The 27,406-nt window shown below is 36.0% G+C and overlaps 2 protein-coding genes across 6 annotated transcripts; one reads left to right on the forward strand and one right to left on the reverse strand.

Annotated features, from left to right (window-relative positions):
• LOC100812761 (DNA-directed RNA polymerase I subunit 2) lies at positions 1-26,939 on the forward strand. 5 transcript variants are annotated; one of them, XM_014765672.3, is made up of 27 exons: positions 1-312; positions 1,015-1,097; positions 1,208-1,327; positions 6,670-6,785; positions 7,246-7,309; positions 7,458-7,528; positions 8,424-8,501; positions 8,633-8,678; positions 8,835-9,015; positions 9,093-9,145; positions 10,094-10,167; positions 10,321-10,438; positions 12,437-12,524; positions 12,722-12,837; positions 13,885-14,012; positions 14,093-14,172; positions 16,234-16,475; positions 16,549-16,713; positions 16,852-17,016; positions 17,109-17,183; positions 17,516-17,619; positions 17,699-17,774; positions 18,164-18,292; positions 18,369-18,509; positions 19,178-19,390; positions 25,433-25,687; positions 26,068-26,939. In XM_014765672.3, the coding sequence occupies exons 1-27, from the start codon at positions 147-149 to the stop codon at positions 26,485-26,487; spliced, it is 3,567 nt and encodes a 1,188-aa protein (XP_014621158.1). In that variant the 5' UTR covers positions 1-146; the 3' UTR covers positions 26,488-26,939. The 5 variants fall into 5 exon arrangements, with proteins under 5 accessions (XP_014621158.1, XP_003542805.1, XP_014621156.1 ...); XM_003542757.5 differs by having other exon boundaries at positions 6,709-6,785; XM_014765670.3 differs by having other exon boundaries at positions 10,094-10,438.
• On the reverse strand, positions 20,595-22,948 carry LOC121173316 (uncharacterized). The gene is made up of 3 exons (XM_041008228.1): positions 21,617-22,948; positions 21,406-21,524; positions 20,595-21,293 (listed from the first exon to the last, which is right to left on the reverse strand). The coding sequence occupies exons 1-3, from the start codon at positions 22,356-22,358 to the stop codon at positions 20,748-20,750; spliced, it is 1,407 nt and encodes a 468-aa protein (XP_040864162.1). The 5' UTR covers positions 22,359-22,948; the 3' UTR covers positions 20,595-20,747.
• Positions 26,940-27,406: the final 467 nt, after the last annotated feature.

Genomic DNA, 27,406 nt, shown 5'->3' on the forward strand with positions numbered 1-27,406 from the left:
ATAAACCCTTCTTGTCCCCTACTTCCTTCTTCGTGCGTCGCCTCCTTCGCCCCTCACAGACTCGAAACGCCATCAAAACGACGCCGTACCCCCATCCGCCACCTTCGAACCCTAGTTTCTTTTTCTCCTTCGAGAGAGTACCGAAGATGGTGGCTAAACCGGGTTCGGTTCCGGACTTCGAGGCGCTGCGGGAGCTCTTCAAGCATCACATAGAGTCCTTCGATTACATGGTCGATGCTGGATTAGATACCATGCTCGGACACATCAAACCCGTCGAAGTTTTCGATGATTTCACTTCCACAAAGCTTAGAAATATCCTTTTTTTAATGGAAAAAACTCTGTTAATTAGCTCCACAACATGCGTGTTTTTAGTGTTTGGTTTCAGAACATTTTTTTTTTTGGAATTGGTGTTGTTATTGTTAAGTTGGTGGTTGTTGATTTTTTGTCAAGTTACAGTTTTCTCCGTCCCTGTTTGGACAAATTTGTTTATAAACAATTAATTGGCTCCATAACGTGTATTTTTAGTGTTTGGTTTCAGAATTTTTATTTTATTTTTTTTCAAATTGGGGTTGCTATTTTAAGTTGCAATTTTCTTAGGCTCTGTTTAGACAAATTTTATCTATAAACCCTTATAGAAGAAAAAAAAAAGATGGTGAAATGAAATGAAGTTCTCCTATTAGCTAAAATAAAATAGTTTGCTGCCCCTAGTGGTCCTATCCGGCTCGAATAGGATTGCCTCCAGTGGAGGATACTTGCGGTTTAGACCAAAAAAATTAGCTAAAATAAACATGTTTGCTTCAGTTTTTGGAGAAGTTAGATGAGAGTTTTCCTCGGAAAACTAAGTGCATAAATTTATTTTAGCTTATGAAAGAAGCTCAATTCATCTTTTTTTTTTGTTAGTGTTTATAGAGAAGTTTATCCAATTAGGGCCTTAGTAGGTTTGGGATTTGAGTTTAATTGGAGTTGCAAAGTTGTTGATGGAGTTGGTATTTGTTCTCTTAACTTGGTTCTTACTTTGGTTGGATAATCCAGTGCTGTATCCGCCGCAGAAGGAGCGGATTTCGAGGACAATGCGGGAGGCTTTACTTCCGTTTGAAGCAAGTTTCAGTTTCAACATTTCATGCTTTATAGTGTGCAGACATTCGTTGGTTTTTTGATTCAATGATTGATTCAGTTGGTGTTTTTCTTCTTTTTTTTTTTTGAGCAGTGTAGACAGGCAAAGATTTCATATTCAGGGAAGATTACTATAGATGTTTGCTTTCAATATAATGATGGGCCTATTATCAGAGAAAATGTAAATTTTGGGCAGTTTCCCATAATGCTGCAGGTTTGTTGCTTTGTACTTAAATTTTGGCTTTCCCATTGAATGGAGTTTTCTATTGTTAGCTTTCTATGATGTATGACATGAGGTTTATACGTGGCTCTGCTTGAACTAGTTGCAGAGACAAACCAAGTACATGATAGATTTGTCTTTTTTTGTTCCTGCTTCAAGGAAAGGATTATTGATATTGATTGTTATTGTAAATGAATAAAGATGTGTTGCAGTATCATTTTTCCCTAGTTTTTATTGTTTTTTCTGTATATAAAGAGGATGTTAGTATGAAATGTGAATGTTTTATTTTCTACATGTCTGTTGGTTGGAGTGCAGAAATAGTTGTGGGTGGATGCAATTATAGATGCAAGTGGCAGAAAAAGACTTACATTTAAGTATCCACAATTTATTTTTCAAATGTACTGTTAAGTTTGCCATTTTAATTTGTGAGCTGTTTATTGTAGGAATGAGTGTAAATATTTTTTATTCTGTGGTAAAAATAAAGAGCACTAAGGGCCTTTTTTACCTGTGAACTTTTCATGAATTTAGTGTCATGAAACTTGAAGAATTTTAAGCGTAGTATGTAGTATGTGTGCTAGGTTGTTTGTAGGTAAGTGTTTGGCTTAATATTTAGTTTTAGACATTTAGTGAAAGCTTATTAATTTTGGTGTGAATTTTTCATGAATTTATTGTTACAAAACTCAGAAGAATTTTAAGTATAAAATTTTGTTCTATCCGTGCTAGGTAGTTTGTAGGGAAGTTTTTGGCTTAAAGTTTAGTTTCAGTGAAAGCTTATTAATTTCTGTGCATTCACAATGCAAAGCAGTGAGGTCAAACTAATATCTGTGACTGTGCAAGTTTTGATTTTTCAGTACTTAACTCTTTTCTTTCTTACAGGCCAGCCTTTGTATTATTTAAGTAGCAACATTTGTTTGTGATTCACAGAAATGAAATCCCAACAAAGAAAAAAATTCAGTATCATTATACGTTATCCTCTTTTAAACACAGAAAAATGTAAACAAAACAGCAATATTAATACTATAGAGGACTCTGATTCATCTACATGTCTACCAAGGAAACTCCATGATAGAAGCCATATGCTCTGTGCCAAATAAAGTTACAAAAGTACTGCTCTCTTAGAAAATTATATATTGGTCCCCAAAGACGAAAGAGCAGCATAAGTTTCCCACTGCTGCAAAGCTTTAAACTTGCTATTTGTTTTTGCATTTTTATCCTCCAGCCTTACAAAAGTACTGCTCTCTTAGAAACTTATATATTGGTCCCCAAAGATGAAAGAGCAGCATAAGTTTCCCACTGCTGCAAAGCTTTAAACTTGCTGTTTGTTTTTGCATTTTTATCCTCCAGCCTTTCAAGCTTTATTTTAGACATGATTCTAAATTCTGTAATATTAACATGTTTTCCCTTTATTCAACTTGAGTGTGTTTGAATCAATGTTGTTAATGGCGGATGGCGGTTCATGGCGGAAAGTCAAAAATCCGCCATAAAAATATGGCGGATGGCGTAGCGGAAAATGGCGGATGTCATGGCGGACACAAAAAAAAAAAAAAACATATATATAAACTCATTGAAATTGAAAAAAACAAAGGATTGCATTCAAATAAACTAAAAAAGTTTCATGAGTTCATACAATAATCAAGTACCAACACCAAATAAACTCATTAAAGAGTTCAAAATAAGAAAATGATAAAAACATAATGCAAAGTGCAAAGTGAAGGTTGAGGCTCTAATCATCTTCTCCAATCCCAACATAATCATCTTCGTTGTTATCATATGGTAATGGAGCATCTCCCTCTCCCTCTTCCCCATCAGACGCCTCAAAATTGACCATGATTTCTTCTTCTTCAGATTCAACATCAATATTCTCCTCAACATCTAGATCCTCATCATTTTCTTGGACTGCTTTTTGCTTCCTTGATGAAGATCCAACAACCATTGCCTGTTTTTTAGAAGTTTGGGCAGCAGCAACACTTGTTTTTTGCTTTTTCCGCCTAGTATACATCCTACACTCTCCAACCCCCGAAGCCTGATACACAGTTGCCCAATTTAGAGCATCATCATCTTCAAATACCAAATCATTTCCAGCATCATTATCATCATCTTGATCCATCTCTCCCACGAGCCATTCATTGCATACATCAATATCATTAAGAGAAATTGGATCAATTTCATCTCTTGCATTATATCTTTGCTTCAATTGTTGGTTGTATTTGACAAACACCAAATCATGCAACCTCTTGTGCTCAAGCCTATTTCTTTTTTTGGAATGAATCTACAACATAACAAATAAATGTTGATTTCAATCTCAAATATACTCCAAATATAACTTGATCATCAAAATTAAATAAAATTAAAAAGTATAGTTAGAGTTTTGTCACAATTACTTGCTCAAACACACTCCAATTTCTTTCACATCCTGAAGCACTGCAAGTCAAACTCAAAATCTTAATAGCCAGCTTCTGCAAATTTGGAGTTTGTGACCCAAACATTCGCCACCAATATGCTGCAATACCAATTACCAACCAAGAGCATAACTTAGAATTCTGAATTCTAACACTAATACATAAAAAAAATAGTATGATAAAAGTTTCTTACTAGGAGAATGGGTTTTCCTTTGAGCCATTGCAAAGTCGGAACCAAAGTGGTCAGCACCAATCTTGTAAAGATGCAACTCGGTTAGAATTTTCTGTTGCACATCAAATTGTGGAATCAACTTCTTAATGCACTCAAACAAACCATTGGTGACCTCAAAATCAAACTCTAAGTCAGTGTTGTCATAAAAGAACTCTGGATTTAAGAAGTGGGCAGCTGCATGCAATGGCCTATGAAGCTGACAATTCCATCTTTTATCAATGATTTCAAACACATCTTTGTACTTGCTTTCATTGTTGTTGAAAGACTTCATAATTGTTTCTTTTGCCTTGTCCATTGCTTCATAAATATAGCCCATGGCTGGTTTCCTTTCACCATCCACAAGACGAAGCACTTTCACAAGTGGAGCCATGACTTTAAGAGTGTAAACCACACTATTCCAAAAAGAAGGCATGAGCACTACCTTTGCAGCTTCTTTTCCCTTAGGCTCCTTAGATAGCTTGTTCAAGGTCCATTCATCAGAAGTAAACATTTTTCTAATATTGGCTTTCTCTTTGTGAAGCCTTTCCAAGGTTAGATAAGAAGTGGCAAATCTAGTAATAGCATGTCTCACCAATTCCCTCTTGTTTGTAAAATTTCTCAACAAACTTAAGGTACTAGAATGGGCATAGATAAACCCAACTAGATTAATTGCCCTTCTAATGGTCTTCCTTATCAAGGGAAGCTTCCCAATATCTTCAAGCATCAAATCAATACAATGAGCTGCACAAGGAGTCCAATAAATATGTTTCCTTTTCTCCTCCAACAACTTACCCGCTAAAACATAGTTGCTCCCATTATCGGTTACAACTTGAACAACATTCTCTTCTCCAACTTCCTCCACAATGGCATCAAGCAACTCAAAAAGCTTTTCACCTGTCTTCACAAAATCAGAGCCATCAACAGACTTCAAAAACATGGTACCAGCTTGAGAGTTAATCAAAAAATTAATGATGCATCTTTGTTTCCGATCAGTCCATGCATCGGACATAATAGTACAACCATACTTGACCCATTGCTCCCTATGGCCTTTCATCAAATTTTCAGTATATTCAACTTCCTTCTTCAAGAGTGGAACTCTGATGTCATGATAGCTAGGAATGGGCAAATGTGGCCCATATTGACCAATGGCTGCAACCATGTTCTCAAAGCTTTTCAATTTAATGAGGTTGAATGACAAACCTGCTTGGTACCAAAAGCGAGCAATATGTTGATGCACCTTCAATACTTCATTCTTATCCATTGACTCTCTTATGTTCATTTGCCTCAGCATCTCCATTTTTCTCCGATTGATTGCATTTTCTGGATTCTTACAGAATTTGTCCATTGGTCCTCTTTTAGTCCCACACTTTGTCTTTGCACTTGCAGCAGCATTACAAGAGTCCGCAAACTCATCTTCTTCACTTCCATCACATCCAATCGGTTCACCAAATTCAAAATCTCTTATATTTGCCATATTACCACTGCCAGAAGTACTGTAAGTGGTCCCACTTTTTTTTGTAGCCATATATTCCTTCAACTCTTCGATTACATTTGGGGGAGTTTTCTTGCAAGCTGCAACGTTGCCCGACTTCCCAATCAGGTGTTGTTTGGCTCGGGTTATTCCTCCCTTAGTGATTTTTCCACAAAAATTACAAACAATGGTGTTTGTATCTCCTTCCACTAGTGAATGGCAATATTTCCAGCCTGGGTCTGCCTTATTTTTCCTCGTTGCACTTGCAGTAGCAGCATCGGATGATGGTTCAGCCATTTAAAAGAGGTCTGAACAGAAAAAAAAAATTGTGGTGTCAAATACGAAAAAAAAAAAAACAGACTGTTGACAGTAAAAAGGGGTGTCAAATAGCAAAAGGAAAAAAAAAAAGCTGTAGACAGAAAAATGGGGTGTCAAACAGCAAAAAGCCCAAAAAAATTAAAAAAAAAAAGAAGCAGACCGCGTCTTCTTCCTGTCTTCTTCTTCTTCGTGCGTTCACTGCGTTGCCGGGGTCTTCTTCTTCGCTCGTCGCCGCCGTTCGTGCGTGCTGCAGGGGGTGGTGTCGCGGCGGCGGCTGGGTGGTGTCGCGGCGGCTGGGTGGTGTCGCGGCTGCAGGTAGGCTGTTGGGTGGTGTCGTCGCGGCTGCAGGTAGGCTCGTCACGGCGGTTCCCGTGCGTGCGGCTGGGTAAGCTGTAGAAGTCGCGTGCGGTTCGTTCGTGGGTAGGCTGAAGGCAGGTAAGGATGAAGCTTTTTATTTAAAGAATAGCCGGGTAGGGTTGGGTCGGGTCGGCCCAACTCCTACCGCGGACAAAAACCCACGAAATCCGCCATTTCCGCCATTTCCGCCACCCTGCCACGACCGCCATGGCTATGGCGGCCGCCATGGCGCCGCCATCCCAAACCCGCAACGCCACCGCTATTCGGTGGCGTTTTTTCGAAATTCCGCCACGGAAAACCGCCATGGCGCCGCCATGGCCGCCATTTAACAACACTGGTTTGAATTGAATTTTACATTATTTGTTTGATATGCTTTTAGAAGCATGACAAGTTGTTTTTTATGTAGAAATCCTTGTTTGTTTCTACGTATATTTTGACTTGCCTATTTTCTTACTTGTTAGCTTGACAAACACATACAACTTGTGCATGTGTATATAACAGTTTGTTGTTTTGAGTGCTACTGTGCTCTGAACCATACTAGTAGTGCCAGAAAACAGCTGTTAATTATCTAACTCCATAGTTATGTAGACTGTTTTATCTTTCACCTGGACTGATGCAGTCAAAGTTATGCAACTTGAGAGGTGCTGATCCCCAGAAACTTGTGTCCTACAAGGAAGAAGCATCGGAGATGGGTGGGTAGGTAGTTAAACCCTGTCTGCGTAATATATGTGTGTGTTGAAACATAAAAATTACTTATGTGCCTGTATTTAGGAGATTTGGTACTTCACGTAGTATAAGAGCTTCTATGACTCAGGAGTTTATTTTATTATAATATTATGTTGATGGTTTGCTTTTTTCTGTCTCTTATACCTCAGCCTTCCTCAGTTTCTGACTTATGCAAGCACATCTTTATTCTACACGACATAAACTTAACTAAAAAATACTGTTAATAAATAGCAATGTTGTACGTTATTACTATAGACTACTGTCAGTGAATTAAGTCTTAATCATAATGGCACTTCTTTTGGGAAGCTTGATATGAGAACTTAGAATTCTGTTTATAACCATTATTCAATTCCCTTGTTCCATTGCTTTCCTTAATTTGTTTCAAAATTGTTTGCTGATAATTGGTTTATCAAACACCTTTTCTCTTCAGTTACTTCATCTTGAATGGCCTTGAGAGAGTTGTCCGACTGTTAATTTTGCCAAAACGGAATTATGTAAGCAATCTTTTTGCCTTATGTGCTTACATTGCAGCAAGTAAGCCTGAGCAGCTGTATATCTAGTTTCTCCATAAGGCTAGTCATGGATTTCTGAAGTCCTTGTCATGGCTTATTAATTCCTTTTCTGGTTCCTTAAATGTTGTAGCCTATGAGTATGGTGCGGAATTCATTTAGTGACAGGCGTGAAGGATATACAGATAAAGCAGTTGTAATAAGGTTTGTGTTATCTGCAGTTAGTGCTACTTTAAATGATTAAATTATCTCTTGGATGTTTGCATCTATAAGGCTTATTTAGATTCCATGAACAAATGATTAGATTTTATTCATTTACAAATTTAGAAGTTAAAAAATGATTATATTTAACTAATTCTATCAAATGTGATTCATTCTATTTCCCTTTTTCCTCTCTCCTTTCTTCCAGTGGGTTGCTTTTCTTTTGTAAAAAATGGGCAAGCTGCTATTTAGGATGCCAGGTGACATATTTCTAATTTAGTATGATTAACCAAAGAGTGGTTAGCATCTTTCAAAGATAGTGATTCTGACTTATTAACCAATACCATTCTTTTGGTTTACTCATCCTAAATTGGAAATATGTTCAGCCAGATATTCTAATAGTGATTCCCTTAGGAAAAAAAATTACCTTCTATAATTATATTAACATCTGATGCTTGTTTATCTGGTATGTACAGAATTAGATGCCCATTGCATGCTATTCTGCATTTGCCTGATTAAACGCCAACAGAATAAATACTTGAAATTGATTTTAATGAGTGGAGTGCCAAACAAATAATTGTGTTCGTGTTTTAATTTTCTCCATGCACGAAATATCAACTTGTTTGTTTATCTTAGAATGTGGGTTTGAGCCTTACTCAACCCTGAAAGTTAGCTCAAAGGGTGAGGGTTGTCCCCCACTTATATACTCTATCTAGGTCTTATCTCTAGCCAATGTGGGACTTGGGTTTCCCAATAGTTTATCTTTTTTTTTCTTTCAGAAATTGGTCTATTTAATTTTTGCCCAAAAGTGAAATATTTTGATTTCTTTGATGTTTAACTCTTCATTTTTGAATACTTTAGTACACTTTCTTTTAAGGTTTTATATTTTAATGTTTAGGTGTGTAAGAGCTGATCAGTCCTCATTATCAGTAAGATTGTATTACCTTCGTAATGGGAGTGCAAGACTTGGTTTCTGGTAAGAAGCCTTATGTTGATTTAAAAGACCTAGTCCAAACTATGTTTCATACTCCTGTTTTACACCCCTAAAAAAAGTTCCCATGATTTGAGATATAAGTAGATATATTTCATTATGATATCATTTTTCAGGTTAAGAGGAAGGGAGTACTTGCTTCCTGTGGGCATTATTTTGAAGGTAATGATTGCTGATATTAATTTACAATAAAATTCTATTTTAACTTTCTTTTTTGAGTTGGCTTACTATAGGTTCCTTTATTAATCTTATTTCCCCCTTATTTGGTTTTGGTTGTCTGAAGAGTTATTTTATGGTGCTAATTGTCATTTGTAACAGGCTCTCATTGACACAACTGACCGTGAAATTTATGTAAATTTGACAAGCTGCTATAATGAGAAGTATGAAAAGGGAAAGGGTGCTGTTGGGACCCAGCTTGTTGGTGAAAGGGCAAAAATAATCTTAGATGAACTTCGAGATTTGTCTCTTTTCACTCGTCTTCAATGTCTAGAATATATTGGTACTTCACATGGCACTCTTCAAGGTCTCTCTGTCAAACAATTTCTATATTTTTGTACTAATCCATTTTAAATTCAGGAGAGCACTTCCAACCTGTTATGAATGAACTTAAGAATGACAGTTATCCTATTGTAAGTCTTTATATGTTACTATTATATATTAATGGTAAATTATACTCCCCTCTCTCGAAAAATGCTTAAATTTTACTGCCCTCTCGATTTTGAAATATTACACTTGCCTCCTTGTCATTGGAGTGTGCTACACTTAGTCTAATTTGACATGAATTAGCCTGATAGAAACCTGGTATCTTATTAATAAGAAATAGGAATTTCTCCCTTACATATAGAGCCTAACTTTGAGGGACTGCATCTCCCAATGCCCTAACTGCCCAATTCTCTCATAAATTACCAGATGGATTTCTCTTCACATCCCCTCTTTTTTATAGGCAACATGCCTTATTTCTTCACCAGCCTAACTCACTAACTTACTAGTATAACTAACTAACTGGTAAGAACCTTGGGGGTACCACACCACAAAAGCTAGCTATTGTAGTTGTAGATCACAAGGCCTTATACACTAGAAATACCAAGTTTTCACTTTCTGCTTGAGAGGATAAATAGGAAGGAGAAAAGTTTTTTTTGTGGGACCCACATGAAAAAACTCTCCCCCCTCAATTTGGCATGATAGGAGAATATCTCTCATTTTCATTTTTTTGTTTGTTTCTTTAAAAAAAATTTATAACAAAAATAAAAATGTAGTAAAAAGTTTATTTTTGTGTTACTTTTAATTTTTAATTATATTAAAAATATTTTTCAAATAATATATTTCTTTCCACTCTCTTCTACTTATCCTAACAAGTACAGAGAAATCTATCCAAAAATACATCTTTTCTACTCTATTCTCTTTTACTTCCATGTTTTCTATTTTTTCTCTTATTTCTTTCTCTTTTTCACTTCTAATCCAAACAAAGCATTAGGGTAAGGGGGGTGTAATTTACCCTTTTATTTATTTAATTTGAGGAAAGGTTTTATTTGGCCATATGTCTGTCTAATGATTATATGAGTTTCTTTGTTTACTAGGTGGCTGATGCTGTTTTGAAGGACTGCATATTAGTTCATCTGGATAACAATTTTGACAAATTCAATCTTCTCATGTTAGGCACTTGCTCTTGTTTTTTATGTGATGATTTTGTAACTAGTAACCTTAAATTGTTTCTTATGGACAAGAAATATTTTTGCTGGAGGATTTATGTATTGTTTTCTCACATTTTGGGTTTTGGTTTGCTCCTACTTTCTTCCCTCTTTAGCTTCATGTTGCAGAAACTTTTCTCACTTATAGATCAGACATCGGTGCCGGACAACCCTGATTCCTTGCAAAATCATGAGGTTTTACTCCCTGGACACCTGATTACACTTTATCTCAAGGTAGAAAGCTTTTCAGTATTTTCCATTTTATATTTATGTTTATCAATAAATAGTGTTGAGATTGAGAGTATGTCATCCAGTCTATGGATCTGATTACATTTCAATCATAATTCAATGAATCGAATGCTGTTAATGGCATATGCTTACACTTTATATTTGGTCCCATTTGGCATTTGGAAATTAGATGTGAATTCAAGCTTAGAATGGAATTGGGCCATCAAATTCTAAAGTTCCTGTTTGGTTGTGCCTTTTTGAATTAGTCAACTGAATCCTGCAGCAACCACCCATAGGCTCTCCGTGGTTTGCATTTTTTATTTGGCTAGATGTGCTTTGGTTGGGCTTGATGTGGTTCGACCTTGAATTGAGCTACATAAAGCTATTCTAATTGACTTTTGCATGAGGCCTTATATTGGAGTCTGAAACAAAAACCAATTTGAGCCCTTTGTGTGGGGGTGTTTTTGATGCTGAGCTTCTCTTCAACAATGGTTTCCTTGTCGTCCATCTCCCTCTCTGCAGATCCTTCTGCATCTTCCACCTCAATAGTGATGGGTAACTCTATGGAAGATGCAGTGGTAGTGTGGTGACCAGATGTTCCTCCACAATAATGCTCCATTTCTTTGACCTCAGGGATTCCAGTGATCTCCATGTCTTGACCTCTGCCCACATTCCATTGTCTTGACCTCCTCCCACATTCCATTGTCTTGACCTCCTCCCCCTCTTGTGATGTTATCAAAGGTGGCTCCTCGTTTGTCCAAGAATAAACAGCTACATACATCACTGCATTCTGAATCTGAAACACTCTCCTCTACTCTTGTTCACATGGTCTATTGAATGGGAATCAACTTCTTCGTGAGTGGGTTGTTCATTTTTGACCTTGTCCCCAAACTTGATGCCTTAATTTTGCATCCACCTTTCCACTCACTGCATGATTTCTTCAATTCCCCTGACCTTGATATAGAGGGTTGTGCCTCTGCCCCTTCTCAGGAATGACTTTGACTCTTCAATAGCTTGTGCTGCATTTGCTTCAACTCTTAAATGTTTACCTTGTCAGAACAAGGCTTCAACCCACAAGAATTGGCTAGCTCCTTCAGGGACTCTGAACTCCATTGTGGTCACTGCTCGATTCTTGTTTGGAACTAAGCATTAGCACTGCAGTAGAAAGGTGAATCCTTTGTGTAGTGAAAACCTTTGCAAGGAAAATATTCTCCTTAGGTCTAGGTCTTTGTAATTGAATAAAATATTCTACTTAGGAACCCTTAGGAAAATATCGATTTCCCGTATGTTTTGGCATCTCTGATATTGGAATATATTTCTGGGTTCCTAACACATTGTCCACTAGAGCATGTGACAGTTTACCACAACCTGTATCTCTGCCACCACTACCTCCATCCACACTGCTGCTATAATAGTTAATAAAATATTTATTTTTTTAGAGAAATTTACAACAACACCATGAGGTTTTGTGTAATTACACATGCACCCCCTGCTTTTTTAACCATACTTTCACTTCCCTTGTAGAGGGTGTTAGTGTAAGATTTGAGGGGGTATTCAGGGGGGTGTCAGTGTAGTGTTTCCAAACAAATAAGGGGGAGTTAGTGTAATGTTTGCAGACTTAAAGAGGGTTTAGTGTAGGAAAATCAAAAGGGTTGGGTTATGTGTAATTTGATTAAAGTTCAGAGGGTGTTGCTGTAATTTGCTCTTTTTTAATTATATACATTGAAATATTACGGCTTAAGATTTTTTTAAAACAAATCTAGACCATACATACCCAAACAATAATAATAGAACCGAGGTTGCTATTTTATTTCCTGATTCTTTTTTCTTCTCTAAACATGACAGTTGACACTCTCTTGTTCCTATACATCTTGGAAGTTTGTATTCATTTCAGCTTTTACTTCTATTACTTTGCCCTATTCTCTGGGTCATGCGGTCAACTAATTTTCTTTCTCCTACATAAATGTTAAATGATTTCTTGCATTTACATACTGTTGATCCTAGGAAAAACTGGAAGATTGGCTGCAAAAGGGAAGAAGGCTTCTTCTGGATGAGATTGATAAAAAAAGCAAGAAATTTGATTTCAGTGACAGTAAGTAGATATTTGTTTTGTTCTATCTGCTTAAGTTTTTGTTAGTGCTCTACTGCTGTAGTAGTTTATTATATCTGGAATGATCCTGGGACTATAAATGATTCAGAGATTTTCCATTTTTCTTTATATTGCAGTCTGTAAAGTAGTACGGGACTGTAATTTTTGTCATTTTATTGTTTGGTTCTCTGGTATTGCAGTTGTTCAAGTTAAGAAAGTCATGGATAAAAATTCACCAAAGCAAGTCAGTACAGCAGTTGAAAACATGTTGAAAACTGGAAGATTGGTTACACAAACGGGTCTAGATCTGCAGCAGGTATTGGCTTGCCAGTGTATAGTTAAATTATCCCATTGTTCGTAATTTTGAATTTTCCAGCTGCCAATTGTCTTTTTGTTTTCTTAATTATAATATAATATTAGTATTAAATATTAATAAACTTACTCATAAGGAAATGCATATAATTAGATATTTTTCCGTATTCATTAACTTGTCAAGATAAGATAATTCCATTTATCTTTAGTATTTTGTCTTGTTTAATATGATCCTGTGCTTGAAAGAATAGACCGATCTTGACAGATGCAGATATTATATTTGTTGTGCTTTCCTTTTGGGACCCTTTTCCTTTCCTCTTTTGATGTTCTTCTTCCATGCATCTTCTGTATGACACATGCACTAATGCCCCAATGCCTTTCTCTAATTTTATTGTTCATATAGAGTTTATTATCAGTGACCTATGAAGCATGAAAAAATTTAAAAAGGAGTTTTTTCATTGTTTTAACACCTTAAGGCTCAAATTCTTAATTGATTTCTCCAAACTTTGTTATGGTGCTTTGTGCTTCTCTGCTTGTAACATTTTTAGAAGGGAATATCTTGATCTGGGGGAGTCAGTTGATTTATGCATTAATAGATATTATTGGTCACAATTCACATTGCTTATGATTAGTTGTTAACATTAAAGTAGTGTCATTCAGTGGTACATTATAAAATGGCTAAAATTCAAGTTGCTGCCTTTGATTATTGGCCATTTGAAAAAAAAACAATGCTTATAAGTTAGCAACTCGACTCCATTACCAAATCATTCAATGTAGTGCAATATTAACCCCCTTTATTGAGGTTGACTGCTGAAATCCCCACTTGGGTGTCAACATAGACTGTGACAAGTTAAAGGAGTTGGGTTATTGAAATAGGAGTTTTGAACCAGAAAGCTTTCTGAAAATGTCTATTAGCTAATAAGTGTTTCCTGCATTTTAGCCAAATAAATGTTGAGTAAACTATCGCAAGACCAGTTTCTTAATTGGTTTAATTCTCTTGTTTTTGTTAGCTTGTTCCCCTCCTATTTACTGACTATTTTTGCTTAATCAGAGGGCAGGTTATACAGTTCAGGCTGAAAGGCTAAATTTTTTACGTTTTCTATCACATTTCCGTGCTGTTCATCGAGGGGCCTCATTTGCTGGACTTCGTACCACAACTGTGCGGAAGCTGTTACCTGAGTTAGTACTTTTATACATAATCGGTAGATTGTGATTTTGTTATAATATACTTACCTATGTTTTTTTATATATATAAATAGATCTTGGGGTTTTCTCTGCCCTGTGCACACACCTGATGGAGAGCCCTGTGGATTGTTGAATCATATGACTTGCACTAGTAGTAAGTTACTACTCTCATTTTTCTCTTTTTTCTGATTCATTTATTTTCGTCTTCTTTTTTTTCTTTTTCTTAAATGCAAGATATTTGTGCTTAATTATGAAGTGTACTTGTTAGTGACTTCCCCACTCTGGCTGTGCCTTGTAGTATTTATTAGTACTTAAAAGAGATTGTTCATTAAATTTTGTTAATGTGTAATTACCTCTTGAAACAAAGTGAAACCAGTTCCATAAACTAAATTCCAGAGACATGCGAATTAGCTTTCAATTTATTTTATGGAAAATTATAGAACAGTACTTGGTTATTAAAAATTCTAATTTTGTAACAGAGAACTACTTAACTGGCTAATAATGTTCAAGGAGTGGTTAATGAGTAACCATTTATTGACTTGATCAACCTCTTCAGTTCAGCGGTTACTAATGATTCCATTGTTGTAAGGGCCTGATTTTTTATTTTATTTTTGAAAATAGTTTTCAGTGATTTCGATCACAGCTGCATTTTGATCACAACAGTAATGTGATTTGCAGCTGCATGATAGTGCCATGCCAATTACCATCTTCAATGCTTCTAGAATAATGTATATATATTTATTTGTAAACATTTTAATTTTTTTTTTTTTGCAAACTTAGCTATCTAATTTTATGTAAAAGAAATATTGTAACACAGCTATTTAATTCTTAATTTATTAATTTATAATAATACCAATATAATAAATTACAATACAAAAGACATCAATGCAAAAAATAGATATGGACAATAAAACCTATTTTGATAATTGCACAATCAAAATTTATTTTGACTGCTAGTTTCTAAATGACATTGTGTGTCAAAATCAATTTTCTAATATTTTCTATCCAAATAAAACTCATGTTGATTCAAAGTCAATTCTACAAACACATTTCCAATGTGCACTTTGTATGACGATTTATGAATTAATCGTTATGTTGGTACTTCCCAACAATAACATAAAATTATGATTAGGAATAATGATGCTGATTTCTGTAACCTGGACAGAATACTTTGGCAATAAGTTTAATTGCAATTCGAAAGAACAGGGAAATCACTCTGTGCATTAAGATAATGGATTGTGCAAAATGAAGAGTAGATATAGAAGCAGCGACAAAGTGGATGACAATTGCTGGCTTTATTTTAGGCTAAATTATTCACATGGTCCCTTATCTTTATTTTAGGTAGCAATTTGGTCCTTTATTTTTTAAAAGTTGCAATATGGTCTGTTATTTATCAAAAATTGTAAAATTGTCCCTTAAGTAGTTTTTTATAGCATGTTTATCCCAAAAATTTTGCTGTGCAAAAAAAAAAAATGTTTATCCCAAAAAACTGAAAGATATTACTTCAGGGACAAACATGCTGTAAAAAAATTACTTAAGGGATCATTTTACAACTTTTAATAAATAAAGGACCATTTTGCAACTTTTAAAAAATAAAGAACGAAATTGCAACCTAAAATAAAGATAAGGGACCAATGGAGTAATTTAGCCAAATGTTATATTTCACAACCTAAATTAGAGAGATATCAGGGACGGATGGAGAGGGGGGCGGGTTGGGGCCTGAGCCCCCCTTCCCTTGGCACTTCTTATGTACGTAGACATATATTTTAGTTAATGTTTAATTGTATAAAATTAATTATCTGTTATTATTTTAATAATGATTAAGGTTAGTTAGTGTAAAATTATGTAAAATTAGTTGTGTTTGTTATTATTATTGTAATGGTTAAGGTGCTAACTAGAATATAATTGTGTAAAATTAATTGTGTTTGTTGTTTTTATGATAACGGTTATGGTTATTATCATTTAAAATAAAAATTAGTTTCAATTTTATGTGTTAAAATATTAAATATTTTTTTAAAAATTATTACTTATTAAAAGTTAGACATTTAAATAATTACAATGGAAGAAATTTTTTTAGCCCCCCCTTTAATAGGTTTCTGGATCTGTCCCTGGATATAATCTTTTTTTATTAGCTAGAAGATTCATTTTTCATCGGAGTAATTAACGATCCTACCATTTGTGGTTAACTTTTTTTTTTCTCTCTTTTCTATTTCAGGGATAACGTCATTCTTTGATTCTCAAGGAAACATTAAAGATTATTTTAAAATAAAAATGTCCATCCTAAATGTTTTATTGGAGGTTGGGATGACACCATCATTGCCAAAGATATTTCTTCCTGGTCCACCTGAAGCTCTTACTGTTCTCTTAGATGGTTGTGTTGTTGGTTGTATAGCTTCCAGTGAAGTGGAGAAAGTTGTGGCTCACATACGAGAATTAAAAGTGTCATCTGTCGCAGTGGTTCGTTTTGTTAAAATTTCCTTGCTTCCCTTATAATATATTACTTGATATTGACTTGAAAATTATGTGACAGATTCCTGATGATATGGAAGTAGGATATGTTCCTTTGAGCATGGGTGGTGCCTATCCTGGTCTCTACCTGTGCACATCCCCTTCTAGATTTGTTCGGCCAGTTAGAAATATATCAATTGCTTCCGATGGAAGTGAAAACATAGAACTCATTGGGCCATTTGAGCAGGTCATTATAGATTTTTCTTCTGTATGTTGTATACTTGTTTGGAGTTATTCTAATAAAGGCATATCTATCTTTATAGAGATGAGTGATATGAACTTAGGATTTGTCAAATTTTTAAGTGTTATGTATTTTTCTTATCAGGTTTTTATGGAAATTAGATGTCCTGATGGTGGGGATGGTGGAAGAAAAAGTTCATTTCCTGCAACTCACGAAGAAATTCATCCAACAGTAATGCTTAGTGTAGTTGCTAATCTCACACCATGGTCAGATCATAATCAGAGTCCACGAAATATGTACCAGTGTCAGGTTCTATAATCTTTTGTACTTTTCTTGGTATCCAAATCTACTTTAGCAGTTTAGCTACAATTTTTTTCACTCTGGGGGTGTTTATGATGTAGATGGCAAAGCAAACAATGGCATTTTCTTCACAAACTATTCAACATCGTGCAGACCAAAAGTTATATCATCTTCAGGTTTGTTCAAATCAGCATTATGAAAATTGTGGATACTCTCTGTTCGAAATAAAAACAGATTTGGTCTTTGTATGTTGGAAATCAAATATGGGTATCAAAATAATTGGTCCTGTAGTAAATTATATCCCTTGCATCTGATATATAATTATTTATACTTTCTGTAACCTGAATATTTTTGGGGCATTGTCCGACTCCCCTGAGTCTCATCATATAAATCATATGCCCAATTATAACAATTGGTCTTTAAATTATATCCCCTGCATATAATAACATTGTTTATACTTTATTCTTCTTAGACTGTTATAACTTAAACATTTTGGGGGCATTTTCAGACTCCTCAGACTCCCATTGTACGCACAAGTACATATACTAAATACAACATTGATGAATTTCCAACAGGCACAAATGCTATAGTTGCAGTTCTGGCATATACGGGGTAACTGCTTTAATGCAAAGCAACTATAGTTTTAACCATCCTGTGCTATTTACAAATATCTTGTGCTAACTGTTTACAGATATGATATGGAGGATGCTATGATTCTAAATAAGTCATCAGTGGAGCGTGGAATGTTTCATGGACAAATATATCAGGTTAAATACCTGACACAACTAATTAAGCTTTCTGGATTTGAATGCATCATAGTTAATTTCTCATGACACTTCATTTTGAGATGCCGTGACTTTGTTTCATCTTGAAGTTTTTGCCGTTTGCTCTGAATCAGTTCTTTTCTTTTGGAACTTCATTATTGTCTTCTTTTTATTCTTGAGGATTTCTTATCCTCTTACATTTGTTTTTCTCTTTCACAATTAATACTTTGCTTATATAAAAAAAAGATTGGAACTTCATTGTTGATTAATTTTTCTATTTGTGAGTCTTATACCCCACCCAACATGTTTCTTTTACACTCAATGCAGCCATGTAACGGATTGATCCTTGACTTGACTTGACAGAGAATTTTCTTTCATGATTGTTTTGGCAGACAGAAACTATTGACTTAACTGAACAAGGGGGAAGGTCAGACCGATCTTCAAGAATGTTCAGAAAAAGTAATATAGAGAAATCAGCTTGTCCGTCCATTGATTCAGATGGACTTCCACATGTTGGTCAGGTATTATACCCCCCTCTCCCCCATCTTATCTCTTGACTTCAATTTTGTCCGGAAAATCTTAATGCATGACTTTCAGATGATACGGCCAGATGAACCCTATTGTAGCATTTATAATGAAGTAACAAGTTCCATACACACCTTAAAAAGAAAGGGTTCTGAAGCTGTTTATGTTGACTATGTTGCTGCTGATGTAAAAAACAAGAAGCACCTTCAGAAGGTGAGTCAAGAAAGTTCATAATAATTTTCTTCTCTTTATTTAGTGAACTTTTGTTCTTGTTTAAAAGAAAGAATAGTATAGGTGTTTGTACTTGTTTGCACAGATTGATCTTGTCAATGATTGAACCATGTTATTTACTTCCCTTGACCTTTGGTGCTCTATTCATGTTTTCTTTGAGTTCTTTTTCCATTTTGATATGCAAGGACTGAGAGCTGTATTATGCTGATTACCCATTTTTACTTGCTGTTGTCCTTTTGTTAAAATTCTTGAAAGATGATATTTTAGCTTCCCTGCTGCCTGTGTTTATTTCCTCTGTTCAATAAAACTTATAATTCATAAAACAAAAATTGTATACCTTGATTTGATTTGTTTATTTGTCACAAAAAAAATATTTTGATTTGTAATTGAAGTTTCTATTTTTTACTTATCCCTGATAAATTTTTATTTTTTATATTGACTGCTACACTGCATAATCCTGGATTTGTAATCTGAATGTTGTTACAAGAGATATGGTACTAGCAACGGAAACATAAATTCAAGCTAGATAACCTTATACTCAGTATTGTTTGATTTGGTTAGTCAGTTGATATTTTTTTAGTGGGCTTCTAGTTCTTTATTTGATTACTCACTTTGATCTGCTAATTTTTAGCTTATGCTCATTGGAGCAGGTTAACATACGTTTTCGACATCCCCGGAACCCTGTTATTGGTGATAAATTTAGCAGCAGACATGGGCAGAAAGGTGTTTGCTCTCAGCTGTGGCCAGATGTTGATATGCCATTTTCTGGAACTACTGGGATGCGCCCAGATCTCATTATCAATCCTCATGCATTTCCTTCCAGGATGACAATTGCTATGCTTTTGGAATCTGTTGCTGCTAAGGTACTATGACTAAAAAATTGCATGAAGATTATCATACAACAAAAGCCTTATGCGTGGTGATTATCATATAAATTATCAAATTTTTTAATTTGAAGTTTTTTTTTTTTGGAAGGCAAAAGATATATATATTATTGATAGTAGATAAACTAGTACCAGTGGTACTAGAGATACATACAAAGCACCAGAGTGCTGCCCTCCAAAAAGCCCATCCTAAACTACGAGATTAAGGAAGCCCAACAAAACTATCCAAAGGAATTCGAAATATTGGAAGACCAATGGATGAAGCTAGTATTAAAATCTTTGTCTTTAGCCTTGAACCAGGACCAGACTAGATATATGGCATGATCCATGACTTTATAGGGGTCAAAAGGACTTCCTTGAAAAATCAGGTTGTTCCCATGGTGCCATATAGAACTAGTCAAAGCAATCCACCAACCACCCCTTATGTCCTGATTTACAGGATCCCCAAAGCCTTCACAGAATTGAGTAAAGTGGCACTTTGGGAGACTTGGAAGAGGACCTACTACCCGGATCCATCTCATGGATTCCCACCATAAACCTTTTGTCAAATTGCAATTGAAGAATAGATGACCCACATCCTCCTGAGCATTACCACACAAAGGGCGGTTTTGGTCCTGTATATTAATGTTTCTTCTTAGGAGATTGTCCTTGGTGGGAAGTCTATTTTTAAGGAGTCTCCAGCAGAAAACTGTTGCCCGAGGGGGAATTTTCAACTTCCAGATTTGCTTATATATCTTCCCATCAGAGTTTGCTGTACTAGGAATAGTGCAGAGATTGTAAGCTGATTTAGTAGTGTACTGACCATGGGGTTCAGCTAACCACACCATAGAGTCTTTACTATGCCTCTGAATAGGAATGGAGCTTATTTCCTCCATAAACTGCACAACTATATCATTTTCATGATCAAAAAGATTTCTCCTCCACCTGAGGTCCCACTCCCAGCTATCATTATTGAAGTTGCCCATGCTTGAGATGAAGGAGCTTTGCTGTCTACTAATCCGAAAAAGTTGATTATACTTCTGCTCAAGAGTGTAATCTGCCCAATGTTGTTAATGACGGATGGCGGTTCATGGCGGAAAGTCAAAAATCCGCCATAAAAATATGGCGGATGGCGTAGCGGAAAATGGCGGATGTCATGGCGGACACAAAAAAAAAAAAAAACATATATATAAACTCATTGAAATTGAAAAAAACAAAGGATTGCATTCAAATAAACTAAAAAAGTTTCATGAGTTCATACAATAATCAAGTACCAACACCAAATAAACTCATTAAAGAGTTCAAAATAAGAAAATGATAAAAACATAATGCAAAGTGCAAAGTGAAGGTTGAGGCTCTAATCATCTTCTCCAATCCCAACATAATCATCTTCGTTGTTATCATATGGTAATGGAGCATCTCCCTCTCCCTCTTCCCCATCAGACGCCTCAAAATTGACCATGATTTCTTCTTCTTCAGATTCAACATCAATATTCTCCTCAACATCTAGATCCTCATCATTTTCTTGGACTGCTTTTTGCTTCCTTGATGAAGATCCAACAACCATTGCCTGTTTTTTAGAAGTTTGGGCAGCAGCAACACTTGTTTTTTGCTTTTTCCGCCTAGTATACATCCTACACTCTCCAACCCCCGAAGCCTGATACACAGTTGCCCAATTTAGAGCATCATCATCTTCAAATACCAAATCATTTCCAGCATCATTATCATCATCTTGATCCATCTCTCCCACGAGCCATTCATTGCATACATCAATATCATTAAGAGAAATTGGATCAATTTCATCTCTTGCATTATATCTTTGCTTCAATTGTTGGTTGTATTTGACAAACACCAAATCATGCAACCTCTTGTGCTCAAGCCTATTTCTTTTTTTGGAATGAATCTACAACATAACAAATAAATGTTGATTTCAATCTCAAATATACTCCAAATATAACTTGATCATCAAAATTAAATAAAATTAAAAAGTATAGTTAGAGTTTTGTCACAATTACTTGCTCAAACACACTCCAATTTCTTTCACATCCTGAAGCACTGCAAGTCAAACTCAAAATCTTAATAGCCAGCTTCTGCAAATTTGGAGTTTGTGACCCAAACATTCGCCACCAATATGCTGCAATACCAATTACCAACCAAGAGCATAACTTAGAATTCTGAATTCTAACACTAATACATAAAAAAAATAGTATGATAAAAGTTTCTTACTAGGAGAATGGGTTTTCCTTTGAGCCATTGCAAAGTCGGAACCAAAGTGGTCAGCACCAATCTTGTAAAGATGCAACTCGGTTAGAATTTTCTGTTGCACATCAAATTGTGGAATCAACTTCTTAATGCACTCAAACAAACCATTGGTGACCTCAAAATCAAACTCTAAGTCAGTGTTGTCATAAAAGAACTCTGGATTTAAGAAGTGGGCAGCTGCATGCAATGGCCTATGAAGCTGACAATTCCATCTTTTATCAATGATTTCAAACACATCTTTGTACTTGCTTTCATTGTTGTTGAAAGACTTCATAATTGTTTCTTTTGCCTTGTCCATTGCTTCATAAATATAGCCCATGGCTGGTTTCCTTTCACCATCCACAAGACGAAGCACTTTCACAAGTGGAGCCATGACTTTAAGAGTGTAAACCACACTATTCCAAAAAGAAGGCATGAGCACTACCTTTGCAGCTTCTTTTCCCTTAGGCTCCTTAGATAGCTTGTTCAAGGTCCATTCATCAGAAGTAAACATTTTTCTAATATTGGCTTTCTCTTTGTGAAGCCTTTCCAAGGTTAGATAAGAAGTGGCAAATCTAGTAATAGCATGTCTCACCAATTCCCTCTTGTTTGTAAAATTTCTCAACAAACTTAAGGTACTAGAATGGGCATAGATAAACCCAACTAGATTAATTGCCCTTCTAATGGTCTTCCTTATCAAGGGAAGCTTCCCAATATCTTCAAGCATCAAATCAATACAATGAGCTGCACAAGGAGTCCAATAAATATGTTTCCTTTTCTCCTCCAACAACTTACCCGCTAAAACATAGTTGCTCCCATTATCGGTTACAACTTGAACAACATTCTCTTCTCCAACTTCCTCCACAATGGCATCAAGCAACTCAAAAAGCTTTTCACCTGTCTTCACAAAATCAGAGCCATCAACAGACTCAAAAACATGGTACCAGCTTGAGAGTTAATCAAAAAATTAATGATGCATCTTTGTTTCCGATCAGTCCATGCATCGGACATAATAGTACAACCATACTTGACCCATTGCTCCCTATGGCCTTTCATCAAATTTTCAGTATATTCAACTTCCTTCTTCAAGAGTGGAACTCTGATGTCATGATAGCTAGGAATGGGCAAATGTGGCCCATATTGACCAATGGCTGCAACCATGTTCTCAAAGCTTTTCAATTTAATGAGGTTGAATGACAAACCTGCTTGGTACCAAAAGCGAGCAATATGTTGATGCACCTTCAATACTTCATTCTTATCCATTGACTCTCTTATGTTCATTTGCCTCAGCATCTCCATTTTTCTCCGATTGATTGCATTTTCTGGATTCTTACAGAATTTGTCCATTGGTCCTCTTTTAGTCCCACACTTTGTCTTTGCACTTGCAGCAGCATTACAAGAGTCCGCAAACTCATCTTCTTCACTTCCATCACATCCAATCGGTTCACCAAATTCAAAATCTCTTATATTTGCCATATTACCACTGCCAGAAGTACTGTAAGTGGTCCCACTTTTTTTTGTAGCCATATATTCCTTCAACTCTTCGATTACATTTGGGGGAGTTTTCTTGCAAGCTGCAACGTTGCCCGACTTCCCAATCAGGTGTTGTTTGGCTCGGGTTATTCCTCCCTTAGTGATTTTTCCACAAAAATTACAAACAATGGTGTTTGTATCTCCTTCCACTAGTGAATGGCAATATTTCCAGCCTGGGTCTGCCTTATTTTTCCTCGTTGCACTTGCAGTAGCAGCATCGGATGATGGTTCAGCCATTTAAAAGAGGTCTGAACAGAAAAAAAAAATTGTGGTGTCAAATACGAAAAAAAAAAAAACAGACTGTTGACAGTAAAAAGGGGTGTCAAATAGCAAAAGGAAAAAAAAAAGCTGTAGACAGAAAAATGGGGTGTCAAACAGCAAAAAGCCCAAAAAAAATTAAAAAAAAAAAGAAGCAGACCGCGTCTTCTTCCTGTCTTCTTCTTCTTCGTGCGTTCACTGCGTTGCCGGGGTCTTCTTCTTCGCTCGTCGCCGCCGTTCGTGCGTGCTGCAGGGGGTGGTGTCGCGGCGGCGTCTGGGTGGTGTCGCGGCGGCTGGGTGGTGTTGCGGCTGCAGGTAGGCTGTTGGGTGGTGTCGTCGCGGCTGCAGGTAGGCTCGTCACGGCGGTTCTCGTGCGTGCGGCTGGGTAAGCTGTAGAAGTCGCGTGCGGCGGTTCGTTCGTTCGTGTGGAAGCCGGGTAGGGTTCTCGTGAAGCTTTTTATTTAAAGAATAGCCGGGTAGGGTTGGGTCGGGTCGGCCCAACTCCTACCGCGGACAAAAAACCCACGAAATCCGCCATTTCCGCCACCCCGCCACGACCGCCATGGCTATGGCGGCCGCCATGGCGCCGCCATCCCGAACCCGCAACGCCACCGCTATTCGGTGGCGTTTTTTCGAAATTCCGCCACGGAAAACCGCCATGGCGCCGCCATGGCCGCCATTTAACAACACTGAATCTGCCCCAAGCCACCTATCTGTCCAAAATATGATTCTTTCCCCACTCCCAACCTTCCAAGTCATATTGTGACTGAAAATATTAGGATCCGACTGATGGTAAATCTTTCTAATATCCCTCCACCAGTGAGAATGACCCCTCTTGTTAGAATGAAGCTGGAACTCTGACCAGTCCCCATATTTAGAAATTAGGACTCTAACCCAAAGCTGCTGCTGACCCGATAGTAGTTGATAGCACACTATAGCTGAGTGGAGTGGTACTGGACCGCTATAGGATTCAGATATTGGAGCAGTTTCAATAGTGACCATTGATAGCAGACAAATGGCGATTTTTTGTGTACTATAGCGGTGCTGCCATGATATAGTCTTAACAGTAACCAATTTTTACCCCTGGAACACTGTTGTTAGGTTTTTTTTGGGGGTAAAATATTTCATAAAACGTACCTTTGTTTTGGCCTCTGTTCCATCACTGTTTATAAGATTTTTTTTCCCCGTGTTCTGTCCTTTTGTCTTCCTCTAGACTTCCCTGTTCACATCCTGCTAAATTTTATCTAGTCTGTTGCATTCTTTTTCTATTAATTTCTTCATCTTTCATTTTTTTTACTTCATTACTATGTTCTTATTGCTTCTAGGTGGATGGTGATTATAAGTGTGAACTGTGACTTATTTTTTATTATAAATTTCTTTAATTTTGGATATTTTGTCTTGTTTCTTTGAGTATTTATGTGTAGTATATATACTATTTAGTTTGTATGCTAGCATTTAAAATAGTGGTCAGTCCACTATCCAGATATAGCATTTTCAGAGTAGACTGCTACCCACCACTATCTGAAATTGATAACTATTGTTGATAGAAGATAAAGATATTACCAATGCCAAGTGAGAATGATATCATTATTATGTAATTCCTTTAGTGATTTATCTGAGGATCATTTTTGTGTTTAGGTGTGTCTTCACTTTTTAATGATTAAGAACTATGAAACACCGTACTTGTACATCCAAAATGGTTGTTGTATTAGTGTTCAATACGAATCATGTCAGATACTTCTAGCCTACTTTCAGTTATTGATTGAAATTTTGTACCAATACAAGTGGGATTGCACTATAATTAGATAAATTATAGTATTTTATTGTGTCTACAATGACTAATGCTGACTTTAGGAAACTTTGATATCTTTATTCTAATTAATATTTGTGTTTTTATGTTAACATTATATCAATTTCTTATGCTGTATCTTATCTGTGCTTTATCTGTCTCATGTTAGAAGGCATGTATCTTAGAAGGCATGTATGATTAATAATAATTTCTTCTTGCAGGGAGGTAGCTTACGTGGAGAATTTGTAGATGCAACTCCATTTCGAAGTTCGGTTACGAAAGACAGTGGGGAGTCTGATTCAAAATCAGGTTCACTTGTCGATGATCTTGGCCTTCTGCTAAGAGAAAAGGGATTTAATTATCATGGTTTGGAGGTTCTATACAGTGGTGTTTATGGAACAGAACTAACATGTGAGATATTTATTGGACCTGTTTATTATCAGCGGCTGCGTCACATGGTTTCAGACAAATTTCAGGTGAACAAATTCACTGTTTTTTACTTCCTATAAAACCATCAGCGAAAATGATACTTTCCTTATTTTCTGTGTTGACACATTAAAAATGTTTGGCTATCTAGTGGTTGTGATGGTGTTGTTAGATGACAGTGTAAAAAGCTTCATAATGTAATGTGTATATCAAATTTAACACAATAAATTGTTAGGATTTTTATGCTGGCAGGAGTGGATCAGTAGAACTTCTTTTTGTTTTTTTGAATTGCTTTCTGTAGACAACAAATTCAAAGACATTTTGATAAACAATAGTTCTAATATTGACTCTTGTTGATGAGTAGATTGCTTGGTATTTTTATTCACTTTTCCCTCTTAATTGCAATAAAGGGTTATCTTCTATGTTACAGGTTCGATCTACTGGCACAATTGACCAGGTCACCCGGCAGCCGATAAAAGGACGAAAGCGTGGTGGGGGAATTCGATTTGGAGAAATGGAACGCGACTCTCTGCTTGCACATGGAGCTGCATATCTTCTGCATGATAGGTTGCACACCTGTTCTGATTATCACATTGCCGATGTTTGTTCACTTTGTGGAAGCATGCTTGCAACAACATTCATCCAACCTCAAAAGCGGCCAGTTCGGGAGATTGGTGGGCTACCCCCTGGAAGAGCTCCGAAAAAGGTCACTTGTCATGCTTGCCAAACGAGTAAGGGCATGGAGACAGTCGCCATGCCCTATGTATTTAGATATTTGGCTGCTGAGTTAGCAGCAATGAATATAAAAATGACTCTTAAGCTCAGTGATGGAGCCGGAGTTGGAGCGTGATATGTTTTTTGACTTTTGAGTATAGTCTCAGTTGCTAAGATGGCATATACTTAATTTTATTGGATGTGTTAAGTTTGTGATTTGCATCAACATGAATGACTAATAGTAATGGAGCTCAGATGCTTGCTCACATCATGGGGAGTTAAAAATTTTCCAGGCCATGCATTCTTATTGGTGACACCACAGACTGTAATCTGAATTGCTGGCTGCTTTTAACAGATCCAGATAGTTGTGCAAGGATTTAAGTTCTTCATGTTGTCAATTGTCATGTGGAAATTGTTTAATGGTTTCAGATGGTGGGAGGAGATAGGTTGATTTTATAATATTGTAAATTGTATCATAGCCTTGAGCCCTTGAGTTGTGCTGAAGGCACCCTTATTTATTGTTTGAGGACAAATACAGTTGTCTATTATTTTGCATATTAAATTATGTTATATCCTCCTTTAGTAAAAGTTAATTCATACAATATTTAGTTTAATTTTGATACTCCCTTACTCTTAGAATTAATTTTATATCAACCAATTAGAAATAACTAAATATAACTTTTGAAGTAATTATTAAATAAATTTTTATTATGTGACAAATCTATAATTGGGTGAAAGTGTTAAATTCGTAATAATATCAGTAAATTTAATTATTTTTTTATTACACTATTTTCTCTCTCTCTCTCTGTATATATATATATATAAAATCATATACCTTGTTATTTGTTTATCTCGTTGTACTTTTTGCTTAAAAATGTTCCGAATCAAAATGTAATTATAATTGACTACCTGTTCCAGTACATTGAATAGGAAGGGAAAATAAAGACAAGAAATAAAGGTAGAAAAAATAAAGAAAGTATGATCATATTAAAAGATATTTATTATGATTGATCGGTTAGTTTGACGAAATAGGTCCAATTAGTTGAATTACTACT

The sequence above is a fragment of the Glycine max genome, chromosome 13 (assembly GCF_000004515.6).
Source record: "Glycine max cultivar Williams 82 chromosome 13, Glycine_max_v4.0, whole genome shotgun sequence".
NCBI classification, from domain to species: Eukaryota; Viridiplantae; Streptophyta; class Magnoliopsida; order Fabales; family Fabaceae; genus Glycine; species Glycine max.